Source organism: Pituophis catenifer, unplaced genomic scaffold (genome assembly GCF_029215685.1).
Source record: "Pituophis catenifer annectens isolate HBS135680 unplaced genomic scaffold, rPitCat1.0.hap2 SCAF_3, whole genome shotgun sequence".
NCBI lineage: Eukaryota > Metazoa > Chordata > Lepidosauria > Squamata > Colubridae > Pituophis > Pituophis catenifer.
The window spans coordinates 112,099,325-112,114,456 of record NW_027256883.1 but is presented as its reverse complement, the minus strand read 5'-3'; the positions used below and the strand labels follow the sequence as shown (position 1 = coordinate 112,114,456).

The window sequence follows — 15,132 nt, the reverse complement described above, 5'->3', positions numbered from 1 at the left end:
CATCTGCTCATCCCATCAGCAGGGATGAGCAAATGTGAGTTCTGGGTCCCATCCACAAAGGAATATTATCTTACCTGGCAGGACCCAAGAGGAAAGCCTTTTCTGCCACGGCACCCACCCTTTGGAACATCATTTTCCTTGAGGTCAGGCTGGCCTCAACCTTGCTGGTCTTCCTGAAGGGCCTGAAAACATGATTTTGCCTTCTGGCCTGGGAATTTTGTAATGTGAATATAGAGCCTGCAAAGTCATCCTGATTGTGTAATGGTATGCTACTTAGGGAACATTCAGATAAGAGACAGCATAGTCCACAGCTGAATATGGGCAGAACAAGACCCTGTCCAAGTTCTCAGGACATAAGAGTGACAGTGGGAGATTTTTACTTTTAGAGCGGCTATATATACGTATAAATACTCTCACTCACTAATACTCTTATGGTTGTTCTTCCTGTCCTTCTGTCCTCTATCTTTTCTAGTTCATGGTCAACAAATTCTGATTTTTTCTAGCAATTCCCATTTAATTTGCTTTACAAATAATGTTAAAATGTTACTTATTTAGGGATTTTGTGTAGATACCTTTCACTGTACAATCATCTCTTTGGCAGTCTGCAGACTACATGGCTTACCAAGTTTCATTTAAATCTTAAAGGAAGGCATAAATGAGGGAAAGTCTTGAGGGGGGGTTAGTAGCAATTTTACTATTATTGCTAAGGGCATATCTTTCACTTGAGAATTACTGGAAAATATCTCCTTCTTAGTAAGAAATTCAGAAGAGTTCATCCATCCAATATTTATATACACAATTTGATAATGTATCAAATTATGGCAATTAAATGGCAATTTGAATACCATTTAAACTTATCTCTAATCTTATTTGCTATCCTTTTTTGGTATCTTTTGAAAAGTTTTCCAGATCATGATTAGAGTGAACTATCCATAGATTGAATAAAGCAATGTATCTACTTGACTGAAGCAACTGAGGCAAATATGTGATTGAATCAGTAGTGGGTTCCACTTACCTTCGCTACCAGTTCAAAACTGTGAGCGAGCGCACGCTCGCTTCGCTCATGGTGCTTCTGCACATGTGTAGAATCTTCTGCGCATGCACAGAGCATCCATGATGATATCCAGGCGGGCGGGTGGAGCCTCTCACCACCGCCACTACCGGTTCGCCTGAACCGGGGCGAACCGGTAGAAACCCATCACTGGATTGAATGGTTTTATACTATACTATACTATACTATACTATACTATACTATACTATACTATACTATACTAAATCTATAGATTAATTACTATATTATATGCAACTACCTAAAATACACAATAGTAATATAGTAATACTTTTCTATCTTTATTTTCATGTTTGGCAAATCCATTTATTTCAAGGGTGAAATGCTACCAGTTTGCTCCGGTTCAGGCGAATCGGTAGTGATAAAAATTAATGGTTCGGCTGAACGGGTAGTAAAAGAAAGCTACCAGTTCGGTTGAACCGGTAGTTTAAAAAAGCTACTGGTTCCTCCGAACTGGTATTTCTGATGATCAGCTGTGCCGCGCGGGTTAGCTTTGCTAGAAAGCAGGAAATTCTGCTTTCTAGCAAAGCTAAATCGCGTGGCACAGCTGATCCCCCCCTCGCTGTTCTACTTACCTTCCCAAGCCTCCTTTTGGCATGTACTGCGCATGTGTGCATGCATGTGCGCTTGGCACGCACTGTGCATGCATACACACAGCGTGTGTTTGGCACACAGCGTGCATGCGCGGCCAGCAAACTGGTAGCAAACCAGTGCAGATTTCACCACTGATTTACTTGTTCATCAAAAGTGTAAATATGTCCTCAGCACTGTAGAAAAACATTGCTATTGGAGGCAAGAAGTGTGGCTTCAATGGGAATCCACAGTGTTTCAAGTTCAAAATATTCTGAATTTGAAACACTGTGTACATCCCAAGTATGTTTTGCATTTTCCATATTTACTGAAAGATTTTTCAAGATGTGCCAACGTATTCCTTGACTTATAGTGCCCTGCTAAAGTTCAATTGCAGCAAAACACCTCTCAAGGGCAGAGATCAATAAATTTCATGAATATTGGCTATTTCTCCAAGTAATTTTTGGCTATCCTTGTTGCCAGAAGGAAGAACGATTCAAAAATGTAAGTCCATATGCCCATTTTGCACAGAGGACAAAAATGGTATTTTTGTACAGTTTTTGGTTAGGAAATCTGAAAACAAAGACTGGATGTTTTTATTTTGAGAGTGATTGTTGCTGGTTGCCCCCCCCTCCCCCTTGTTTGAAGCAACATGAAATTTCTAAAATGAGGTAATGAACTAAGCTGGGCTCTTTTAAAATAATCAATGACTGCCAGGATAATAGCAGTAATGATGATGACAACAAGAGGGATGAGGTGAATTGACCTTGTTTTTTTTCTTTTTCAAGTACTGAAATTCAATAAAAATTAAAATATTACTCCTGAATTCTTAGCATGCCCATTGTAATGTACAATTCTTCAAAAGAAAAAGTATTTTGCACATAATTTATATTTTAAAAAAGACTTTAAAAGATATTAAATGCAAATTTATGATAATTATGAAATCGAGACATTTGCAATCACAACCCAAAGCACTCTGTTTGAGAACACAGATTCTGTAAATAACCAAGAAAACCTCAGCTGGCGAGGCTGCCTTAGCCCTCAAGCAGATAGCCTGATCATCAGCAGCCTCTGTAGGCTGGTCAAGGGTCAAATGTCTGACTAAAGCAGCTTTGCAACACAAGCTTTATTATGTTGCTTTATATTGAACAGAGAATGAATTTTAAACTTAAGTCACAAGATATTCTCTTTAAACAGAAACAGCTGTTAAGTTCACAGACTGCAGCCAATATCAGTATTTTAACAGATTAACTAAAAAAATTTAAAGTATTTGTCTTACCTAAATAAGGAATACAAGGAGTCATCTTCAAGCTACTAATATAGTCTCTAAGTCTTTTATAATTGTCCTCTTTGCTCATTATGTATTCCAGTTTGTCAAAAGAAGCTTTGTCTTTTCGGCTCAGTAACTTTTGGGAAAATAAAGAACAGAAAACTATTACTGTAAAAGCTATCCTTTTATATTCATGTGTTTAATAGTTATTTTATATGACAAAATGAGATGCTTAAAAGTCTACAATTGACCAACAAGAAAACGTTTAGAACAGACATTTAATCTGTTAGAAGACAAACATCAAGGCCAAATTACCCTTCATATTAAATCCCTAGTATTCTGATGGTGATTTTTAAAATAAATTAAAAAAGTAGCAATAGATATAAAATTTATCCATTTTTTTAAAAAAATGTTTATTCATTCTCTCTTAATAAAGTAGTCATAACAGAGTCAAAATACAGTGCACACTTCAAAGTCAAAAATCATAAACTGCCATTAGATAATGTGTCAAAGACCCCAAAACATCAAAGTTCAAGGAGGAAAAATTACTGCCTTAGATACTGAATATATCAGAATCTAATGAAGACTCCTAACTGAAGAAAAGGTGGAAGGAAGCCATATGAATTATCTAATAAACAATTATCTAACAATTATGTCTTCTCTTTATAGTCCTCTGCACTGCTTTTCATATATTTCCAGAAAATCTTCCAATCTTTCAAAATGTATTTTCAGAAAGATAGCTTTGTTTTCCTCTAGATAGAAATAGCAATAGCCTTATTTTTTTTTTATTTTTTTTTTTGCTTTAATTTATATGCCGCCCTTCTCTGGAGACTCAGGGAGGCTTACAATGCGTTAAGCAATAGCCTTCATACTTTTTGTATATTTATACAAAGTCAGCTTATTGCCCCCACAATCTGGGTCCTCATTTCACCTACCTTTGAAAGGATGGAAGGCTGAGTCAACCTTGAGCCTGGTGAGATTTGAACTTGCAGTAATTGCAAGCAGATGTTAATAACAGTGCTTTAGTCCACTGTACTACAGGCTCTTATATAGGCTATTATACTAGACAGTATATATTAGATTTATATACTGCTTCATAATTCTTTACAGCACTCTCTAAGTGGTTTTACAGAGTCAGTATATTGCCCCCCAAAATCTGGGTTCTCATTTTATCGACCTCGGCTGAGTCAATCTTCAGCTGGTCAGGATTGAACTGTTGGTACAGTCAGCAGAGTTAGCCTGCAGTACTGCATTCTAACCACTGCGCCACCACTGCTATTGGTATCATCTAGTGCAGGGGTGTCAAACTTGCGGTCCGTGAGCCGGTTGCATCATGTGCTGGCGCCGTCCCCACCCAGTTTAGCGAAGGGGGGAAAAGTCCCGATACATCACGTGATGACGCTATGACGACGTGAGTTTGACACCCCTGATCTAGTGCTAGAGGCCTTTGAAAGAATGGAGTATTTATTTGAGGCTGAAATTATGCCTCAGATAAGCAGCAGAACCATTCACTAAGCACCACTACCTTTCAAGCCTTTAGTTCCTAACCATGTCAATAAACAAGTACCACTTGTAATTTTCCTGTAGGATTTCTGGGGAAGAAATGGCATCTTCAGGATGACTCTGTGAAGAATGGAACTGACAACCTTAGTTGTATGAAAAACCAGCAAGTAGACTGGCTCTTCGATACCTCCTCTCTGGACAAAGAAAGGACTTAAGATCACCTATAAGTGCTCCAGACAGTTGCTTCTCACAAGCAGACTGCAAGCTAGAAGTTTCTGGCAAGTTTAGAGCTCAGGGAGACAAGGGAATAGCCATCTTGCTCAAACCACAGTTGGTGCCTTTCAAAGAATACTTTTTTTTCTAATCACTTTTGCAAACTGCTTGGTAACTCTGTTCAGACACTAGAAACCCTTGGATCAACAGGTTCCAATAGCTGGTGAGTTTCTTCAGTCCTCAGCAAAAAAACTTTTAAATACAAGCTTAAGGACTTTAAAAATTATTATGTTTAATATAGGGTGATTAAAATTTTGACTTTACAAAGTTACAAATGTATTAAGGGTCCAGATTAATTTGAAATAAATTATAAAGATTTTTTTTCCATGGAAAAATATTTTTGATTTGAATCCTAAAAAAAGCGTAAGGTAATTTAAGAATTGGACACTACAGATAACTAAAAATTTCAATTAAAGGAGAACACTCAAACTGGTTTTGGGATGAAGCAAAATATTCTAATATACTGAAGAATACTTTTAAACACTAAACCTAGAAGTTAACTGTAAGAGTGTTTGCCTCTATAGAATGACTATCTAAAAGATGTTATGGAAGTGGAATAAGTTTTACCTGACAAAATGGAGACTGATTTGAAATTGGAATTAAAATAACAGGCTACAAGAATAATACGAAAAAGATGCTACAGTGGATATACAAAAGAAACTGATTAATGTTGCAATAATTAAAAGGGTTAAACAAATAGCAAGTCAAGAAAGTGACCTGGATAATTTTCTTATATTGAATAAACAAAAGAAGCTTGTTAAAGCTTTGAAGAATTTTATAAGAAGGGACGTTTCTTTATACCAAAGATACCTGTAGAATTCACTGGCTATGTCTGCTCCTTGTATAATTAATGTTTTGTTATTTATTAATAAAAAAGCAATTATTTAATGTAATTCACTCACCGCCCATGTTTTAGTCAACCTGAAGATGGGGGCACTTTGCAATCCAGAAACCACAGCCATAAGAGCATGTAAATTATTTAGTTCATAAAGTTTCTGAAGACAAGAATAGAAATGGAAGCTCAATATCAGGTAATTATTTACTATTAAATCATAAACGTCTGAACAATTTTCTAAGAATGCAGTGCAATAAAAAATGGATACAACCAAACAATAACCGATAATTCAGCCAAAATAAAACTGCCAAAGAATTTTAAAACTGAAGTGAATTATAAAGCTTTACAATTATTCTGTTTTATACAATCTAGATTAGGTTGGATCCAAAGCAGAAACTTTCAAATGCTTTCTCTCTTTGCCTGACCTTAGGTTCTATAAATAATATTCTTTTGAGGATTAAGAGAATCTGCTGATATATTTTTTGATAGAGGGGAAAAAGAAGTACAAAAGAAACACTGAGAGCGGAACAGAAAGCAACTCTACTAATTATTCAACAATCACTTCCTCTCCCCTCATCCTTTTGCTGCAACCCATTCTATCACAAGGATTCCCAAAACATTTGAGGGTGTTGGGTCTGGAGAAGTCTAGATTCTTTTTATGTCCCTCTGTAGCTATCTAAATGTGATTTTTGTGTGTAACCTAGCTTGGCCTGGGGCAAAATGAACAACTACCACTTCTTTAACTAGGTTAAGAAATCAGCAACACACTTCTTTAAATATAAAATTAAGGTTAGTATTACTTAGAACAGAGAAACTGGGGAAAAAATTAACACAGAAATATAGTATATAGAAGCATGTGCCTGCCATAGTCCAGCTGTTGACTTAACTACGGTTCCCAGTTTAACATCTCCACCAAATTGTGTCTATTGATAAAATATACATGATATCACTAGAATTAAAATTACATATTTCTATTAGAACCCTGATAAAAATATCTAAATCTGAAATTGTTGCAAATAGAAAATAAATTTTAAAATTCCAGCAAATGAAAGTATAAAACCAAGTAAAATAAAATATTATTTTGGTGACTGATATGAGCAAATGTTAATATTGTTCATGACTTCATCAACAAATATTTGTTGTTTGTACTATGTGCTCAAGAGAAACATGCAACCAGTAAATGAAAACTTTTAATACATTATTCAAAAGATAGGAGCCAGAAAATCTTGTATACTTTTTAACATACACTTATTTACAAAGGTAATTAATTTGTGATTGATTCAACATACGTACTGCCAGTTTCAGAGGAACAGTTTCACTAGCAATATCATAATCTACTTCTGCAACTTTCAAACAATAATGAAGAATCATTACATATGTTGTAATTTCTATAACTGATTAACAATAATAATTTATCATAACTAAATGGAACCAAAATTGTAATAGGTTTTTGAAATGGAGTTTTAAAGTTTAAAACTGTTTCCAAAAATATTTTCTTACCTTAGCAGTTTTGATATAGTGGCTTAGGACTTCAGCTCTTATTTTCAATGTCTGTGCATGAAGAATCTCTCTAACTACCCAAAAGCTTACCTGAAAACAAAAGATCTACATTAAAATATATACAAAATGGAAGTGGTGGTAGAGCTAATAAAAATGTGAATACTGAAATAATCAATCAAAAATTTTCACATTATAAAATCACTTTGTCACTTTAAAAGATGCAAATTACTCCATTAGAGTGAATACTTCACTCCTGTGAATTCAATTAGCATAGATTCATTCTATTCATTCAGATAGATGGGGATGTTTACTCTTATTTTTGTTATGCAACCTCACTGAGGGAAGGGGCAGAGGTGGGAGAGGAGAGTATAGAGATATCCCTGCCTTTAACAGAAGTTAAGATTTTAACAAACAAACAAAAAATCATACGGTTTTATTAATTGCACCATTTAATTATGATGTATACAGTTAGTCTCAAAACTTACATGGTTGAATCTTCTTGTAAAAGCAACTGCGTTTGGTGCTGAACTATATTTTTCCTTTTTATTCCAACCACAGCTTGACAGTTCCTAGATAAACAATGAAAGAAATAATTTAACGTTAGTGTTCAGACTGCAAAGCAAAACATGATTTAAAATTCTATTTATATTCTTCCTTATACACATCCTGATAAGGCTGATGTACTAGATATAAATATTAATTCTGAGTATGGTTTTGTAAAAGTACTATGAATTCTAACATAATTTGAACAACGCTATGCCTTAAGCAATGTGTGAATCTCTGAATCTTCAGAAGCATTTCATTTGCAATTTCTGTTGAATAGTATTCTAAACTGAGATAGGTATATAAATGAAAGTGTGAAATCTGAACTATCTTGTATATCCTTTTTAATGTTTAAATTTGTCTAATTGTATACATTTTCACTAAAATTCGCAAGTTACGAGAACCAGAAATAAGTACCGTATTTTTTGGAGTATAAAATGCACCGGAGTACAAGACGCACCTACCTTTTTTGGTGAGGAAAAGAAGAAAAAGAAATCTCCCTCTGCCTCTGAGCTTTTTTGCCTGGTTGCAACAAACAGCAAACAGCCTGCTTTACTTTTATTTTCGTTTTCAGCATAGCGTGATTAGCACAAGGGGAAAAAAATCTGCTCCAGCAATTTACCTCTTTGCAGCAAGCAGCAGAGCCCGCACAAAACAGCTGAGAGTCGGGAGGCCCATCAAATCAACTTGTGCTAATTAGGCTGTGCTGAAGCTGAAAGGAGCTGTTTTTTCTTGCTGTTTGCTTGCAAGGAGGTAATTGCTGTGAGGCAGAGGCCAAAGGGTGGGGGCCAGTGGGTGGGCGGGACTACATTCGGTGTATAAAATGCACCTAAATTTTCACCCCCTTTTAGGGGGGAAAAAGGTGCATCTTATACCCCGAAAAATACAGTACTATTCTCTAATGTATTCAGGCAAACTATGTTAGTAAATACGCAATATTATTAGTTTGATTCCATTATAACAAGCCACAAATTGCTGCTTTCTGTATGAACCTTGTGTTCTCATTCTTATGATTTTGATTTTAAAAAAAGGGAGTTTTCAGTAACATACTAATTGTGTAAAGATAGCCCCATTCAGACATTATGTAAACTGGAGTATTTACCTGTAGGGACTCCATTGCAGAATCATCCCTTATCAATGTCATTGAAATGATGTTGGCTTTCCTGCAGCATTCATGAATTTAGCACAGATTATTGCACAGACTGTCTGTACCCTAGCTCATGTGAAATATAATGAAAATGCTCTCCTTTGTGCTGAACACATGAATAACTTCAAAGGACCTCAAACATCACTGGAGCAACACTGAGTCGGGAGTTATCCAGTGTGCTCACCTGATCAGTGTTCCAGATTCATAATGCCTGAATGATCTAGAGTTTGTCTGCAATCCAGAACTGGAAACACTCTTCAAACTAGGAAGGACAAGATAAAATAAGGAGAGAATTGGGGGAAAATCTTGAAGAACTGCAAGAAGAGAGTAAGATCACTGAAAGAAGACAGAAGCTTGTTGAAGAACTGTTTATCTGCCAATACTTAAACATGAAGTACCATTACAGGTAGTCTTCGACTTACAACCATTTGTTTAGTGATCATTTCAAGTAATGGCACAGGAAAAAAATGACTTTTGACCATTTTTCACACTTATGACAATTGCAACATCCCCACTGTCACGTGATCAAAATTCAGATGCTTGACAACTGACATATATTTATGACAGTTTCAGTATCTCAGGGTCACATTATCACCTTTTGCAACCTTCTGACAAGTAAAGTCAATGGAGAAGCTAGATTCACTTAACAACCGTGTTGCTAATAACTGCAATGATTCACTGAACAACTGTGGTAAGAAAGGTTGTAAAATGGGGTAAAACTCACCTTATCAATTGTCTTGGTTAGCAATGGAAATTTTGGGCTCAATTGCGGGCACAAGTCGAAGATTACCTGTACTCTTTTAAGTAGCCTATATTAAGTAGCCTATATTATCTCCTGAAGGGTAGAGCATGTAACAAGACTTATCTTATGTGAGAAAGTTATCAGATGTATCCATGAAAAGTTTGAATGTCAAATTAGAATTGTCCTGGTATAGTACCTAAAAGTTACAATTCCATTACACAAAATAATCTGCTTCTATTCTGGTAAAAAGCAACTGTGTACAGTATTAGATTTGAAAATCGAAGACTGGATCCCAAAATCAGCAAGAATTCAAAATATGGTAACATTTTTATGTTTTAGCAAAATGTTTTTTTAAAATATTTGTCTTATGTCAAAAAATCTTAATATCCGATTTTATAATAACTTTTAAGTATCTGTAAATCTGACAAGATTGTTCTTTCTGTTCTCAAATAATTGATAGTGAGTTTCTATAGGCGAAATTTTATATTAGATGTACACAAAGGATAAATTCAGTTTTTTAACATTAATCTCAAGATGAATAGCTATATAAATCAACTGAATAAACAAGCAAACATTCTAAAGAAATAATTTTAATCATTTGCATTGTTTATCAATAGCTTTCAATGGGGAACTACATTATTTCCTGATAGTCTGAATTAATGTTGGAAAATGGCTCAATTCAATATCTTGAACTTCTTAAAAATCAGGAGAATTGCAGAAAGCAAGCTACAAAGTTACGTTCATGCATATCAGATAATGGTATTACCAAATGACATTATTTAAAACACCTAATACAAATATTTTGGAACAATAATTTTTACTTCAGCAGATCTTTGAATGAAGAAAAGAAGCAGGGAAAGTAAGAATCAATTTGTGTTCTCTCTTCAACTGACCAATAGGAAAGAGCAAAAAAGACATTTGATGGGGTTCATAGACAAGCTGGTCCTACTGCAAGAACAAATTCCTTCATCTCCATTGAATGCAAAAAGGAAATAAGGTTGGTAACACTTCAACCTCCCAATCCACTTTTCTAGAATATATTATATCAATTTGTCTGACGTTTGTAAAAATTGTAAGCAGTTGATATAAACAGACAGCAATTTTCCAAACCTGTTCTGTCCCCGTCTCACACATGCACCCCCACAGACAGGCAACAGTTAAAGTACTCAGCCGACAACAGTTTATCTGGTATCAGAATTGGCAGCAACTTAGTGGCTGGGTGCCAGGTATTCTTTACTCACGAGGGGGGAGTTTCTCCCTTCGTCCGGGAACAAAGCCAATACACAATAATCAACAAAGTCCAGTAAATACAAAGAAGGTCGTCCGATATCCGTTTTTTGCTTGTCACAGAGCTGAACCGGCCACCACACCCTCTTTTATACCTTGTGGGGTGTGGTCCAATGACTCAGCCTAATCCCTGGCACGCCTCTTCTTCTGTTGCATGCGCTTATCTCTGCGACGCTGCCGAGGATCCAGCCAAGACTCATCTTCCTCATTACTGTCCACCTGTGGCTGCGTGGACGTGCTTGGCCCCGGGTCTATCTCTTGACCTTCGGCGGACACCGAAGGCATTGCCAGAGAGGAGGGTCCTGGAGAGGGAGGCCTTGCCAACTCCTCTCCTTCACTCTCGGAGTCCTCTTCTGCCGATAACACAGGCTCAGGTAACGGAGCCACAACAAAACCACCATTGCTTGGTTGGTTTAAAAATACTAATGTTAATTGTGATTGCGAAAAGACAAGCATGCCAGCTATTTTATAATCACTTTATAAGCCACTTCCAGTAGCTAAAACCATTGTTGCATATTGCTATAATGGTTTGAGTGGAGAACATGGCAAAATGTCATGTTGGGTACCAGGAATAGGAGGCTGAAAACTGTCTCTGTGTGTGTTAGAGCAGGGGTCCCCAATGTTTCGGACCTCAGGGACCACTAAATTCATAATTTTAAATCCCACGGACCACTAATATCATTTGACTAATGACCGGTTGGGTGGGCGTGGCTAGGTGGTCATGTGACTGGGTGGGCGTGGCCAACTTGATGTCACTTACATTGAGGGGCGCCGCGCTGGCCTCTGCTCACCCCTCTCCTGCCAGCCACTCCTCACCTCCCCATCCAGGCCCCAACAGGAAGCAGTTGTTGGAACTAAGCAGCCACCACGAGAAAAAGTTGGCAAAACAGCTGGCTCAGTTCAAATTGGATCTGACTGAGAAGGAGGCTCAGCAGAAGCACCTCACTGAGGACTATGAACATAGACTTTCCAAGCAGAGGAAAGACCTGCAGGAGTGCCAAGGCCAGATACTGGTGCCTGGAGGCTCAGTGGGCTGAGATGGTCAGCCAGTTCCAAGCCATGATGCAGTCCCACTGGAACAAGGCCCTCCAGCTCTTTGCCACCAGCGGCACTTTCCTCCACTTTTTGCCCAAAGCCCTGCATCAGGAGGCTGAAGCAGACCCCAAGTCGGAATTTCTTCCCCCCCTCCAACCCACACAAAAAGACCCCGAAGGGGGACACTCAATGCAGCAACACAAATGTTCATTGCATGTATCTGTCCCAGTGGCCATAGTTTGAGGACTCCTGATTTAGTGCAATATTAAAAAATGCAAATAATTTTTTTGCGGACCACCAAAATTTTCTCGCGGACCACCAGTGGTCCATGGACCACCAGTTGGTGACCACTGTGTTAGAGAGATAGTCCTGAAGGAGTCAAAAATCACCTAATCCTCCAACTCCACAGAAAAAGAAAAGAAACTACTTGGAGCTCCCTCCAATGCCCAGTCATCACCTGGGTTGCTACAGGAAACATGTCAGAAACATGTTTCAGAAAACAAGAACAGCCCAGATCAACTCTGGGTGTCTTGTAAAGTGGAATCAGCATCATTAAGGTGGTATATATTTTCTTGCCATATGCATAAAGCAAAATAAGTGATTGCTATGAAGGTCTTTGAAGTTGTAAGTCACCTTGTAATTTAAACAGCTATGGATAAAATGCGACATTGGTAAACAATTTCTCATCCTTTGTTTTTATATTAAGATATTCAGTGTTTCTCACCCTACATTAAAAAAATAAACCTCTTGTCAATGTTAACTTTTTTTCTCCCAAAAGTATAAAGAACATGCTAGACTGCAAACTTTGTGGCAGATAAATCCTAAAAGAATTATGTTATTTAGTTTACATCACATCATTTTATATGAAAAGATTCTGAAAAAGATTGGATTAAAATGTATTTTTTTGGATAAATTATGAGATTTGCCTTCTTCATAAAATCCACTTTCAATCTAAAATCACTCCCTAAGATCAACCCTTAGGAAAATTGGCATAAAAGTCTTATCAGTGATCTTGCCTTTTTTTTTTTACATCACTAGAGAAATGGAATTAATAAAACATAGAAAAGAATGTGATTTTAGTAAGAGATGTTTCTGCATGAATCAAGGAATGGATGTAGTAAAAGAAAAATGGTTTGCAAAGATTATAAAGGTATGGAAGGGTATGATGAGTGGGATTGATTTAAATTAAGTTTAGATTCTCTTTTTCTGTTGTGTAATTTCTTTTTCTAACTGTATCTTATTCTTTTGGAGTTCTGCATGCTTTTTATGCTACAAGAGAACATTGTTATGTACATGCATGTATTTATATTGTAAAGAATAGCAAATGTTGTTTACTTGAAAAATTATTTACTGTTACCCACAATTATTTGTCAACTTTTTTATATTGCCTGACTTCCAGCAACTTTGGGCAGTTCACAAAACAGTAAAATAATATTATGAGAAAGAACAAAAGGTAGCACAAACCGGGCAGTTATTTCTGATGCAAGAACAGCAATCTTCAGAATATTAATAACTAATAACTAATTTAATTAATAACTAATTACATTAGCTAAAACTTTTACATAACTGCCCAGGCTCACAACCAAAAAAGAAAACATCTGTCTACATATAACCTGATTCCTTGCCATATAGGGCTTTAAAGGTGCTTGAAATGCAGAAGGTAAAATTTCTGGCAAGGACATAGCATGCTAGATGTGAAATGGCATTACAGCTGAAACTGGTAGCAGTAGGACTTTTAACAGCTTTTTAAATATTAAGAACCTTGGGAACAGCAAGTTTGATGGCATTCTCTGGCTAAGTTTCCTTCTATACTTTTAAGTATGACTTTGAGGATTTTGCAGCTTTGGGAATAAATGGCAAAAAGATTAGGCTAGATATAGATATTATTTCTTATAACCTTTAGTGGACTTTTGCTAATCAGAAGTGAATGATGTTTTAAGAATTTGTCTATAGATAAGTGATGACATATAGGATAAACTGTTGTACTTTAAGAGAAAATGACCAGTTATTCAAATTTATATTTATTGAGTCGAAGGAGGTTATTACATTTTTATACATGTAGTCCTCAACTTACAACAGTTTACTTAGTGACTGAAGTTATGACACTGAAAAAAGTAACTTATGGCCATTTTTCAGACTTATGACTGTTGCAGCATCCTCATGGTTATGTGCCCTTGAAGTGATGTCCCGGTGCCTGGAGGCCGTACGGATCTGGATGGGGAGGAACAGGCTCAGGCTCAACCCATCCAAGACCGAGTGGCTGTGGTTCCGACGTCCCGATATAGCCAGTTGACGCCATCACTGACTATTGGGGGCGAATCATTGGCCCCCACGGAGAGGGCTCGCAACTTGGGCGTCCTCCTGGATTCACGGCTGTCTTTAGAAGAGCACTTGACGGCCGTGACCGGGAGGATTTTTTATCAGGTCCGCCTGATTCGCCAGTTGCGTCCCTTTCTGGATCGGGACTCGTTACGCACGGTCACTCATGCCCTCGTCACCTCCCGCCTGGACTATTGTAATGTTCTCTACATGGGGCTCCCCTTGAGGAGCACCCGGAGGCTCCAACTGGCGCAGAGTGCGGCCGCGCGGGTGGTAATGGGAGCGACATGGCGCTCCCATGTAACACCTCTCCTGCGTGAGCTGCACTGGCTCCTGGTGGTCTTCCGGGTGCGCTTCAAGGTTTTGGTTACCACCTTTAAAGCGCTCCATGGCTTAGGGCCTGGTTATTTACGGGACCGCCTACTACCACCAATAGCCTCCCACCGGCCAGTACGCTCTCATAGAGAGGGACTCCTCCGGGTGCCGTCAGCCAAACAGTGTCGACTGGCGGCCCCTAGGGGGAGAGCCTTCTCTGTGGGGGCACCTACCATCTGGAATGAGCTCCCCCCGGAGATACGGAGGATCCCGGATCTGCGCTCCTTCCGCCGTGCTGTGAAGACCTTTTTATTCCATCAAGCGGGCTTGGCCTGATCTCTTCCCTTTTTAAATATGTAAATTTTAATCTGTTTTTAAATTATTGGGGTATTTTAATTTGTCTGGGCCAAAAAGTTTAATTTGATTTTATCGGGTTTTTAAATTTTGTGTATTTATGTATTTTATTGTTGGCTGTTCACCGCCCTGAGTCCTTCGGGAGTAGGGCGGTATACAAATCAAATAAAATAAATAAATAAATAAATAAATTTACATTAGGATGCTTGACAACTGACTTACATTTATGACTATTGCAGGGTCCCTGGGTCATATGATCACTATTTGCAACCTTCTGAGAAGCAAAGTCAATGGGGAAACCAGATTCACTTAACAATCAGGTTACTATTTACTAATTTAACAACTGCACTGATTCACTTAACAAATGTGT

The 15,132-nt window shown here is 37.5% G+C and overlaps 1 protein-coding gene across 2 annotated transcripts in view; it reads right to left on the bottom strand.

Annotated features, from left to right (window-relative positions):
• The window catches only part of RALGPS2 (Ral GEF with PH domain and SH3 binding motif 2), an 86,706-nt gene that overhangs the window by 47,148 nt on the left and 24,426 nt on the right, over positions 1 to 15,132 (bottom strand). For both annotated transcript variants that reach the window (XM_070939244.1, XM_070939245.1), the window contains exons 5-8: positions 7,506 to 7,589; positions 7,021 to 7,110; positions 5,588 to 5,680; positions 2,919 to 3,045 (exon numbers count right to left, since the gene is read on the bottom strand). In XM_070939244.1, the coding sequence (XP_070795345.1) occupies positions 2,919 to 3,045; positions 5,588 to 5,680; positions 7,021 to 7,110; positions 7,506 to 7,589 (394 nt within the window). The remainder of the gene's footprint in view (positions 1 to 2,918; positions 3,046 to 5,587; positions 5,681 to 7,020; positions 7,111 to 7,505; positions 7,590 to 15,132) is intronic.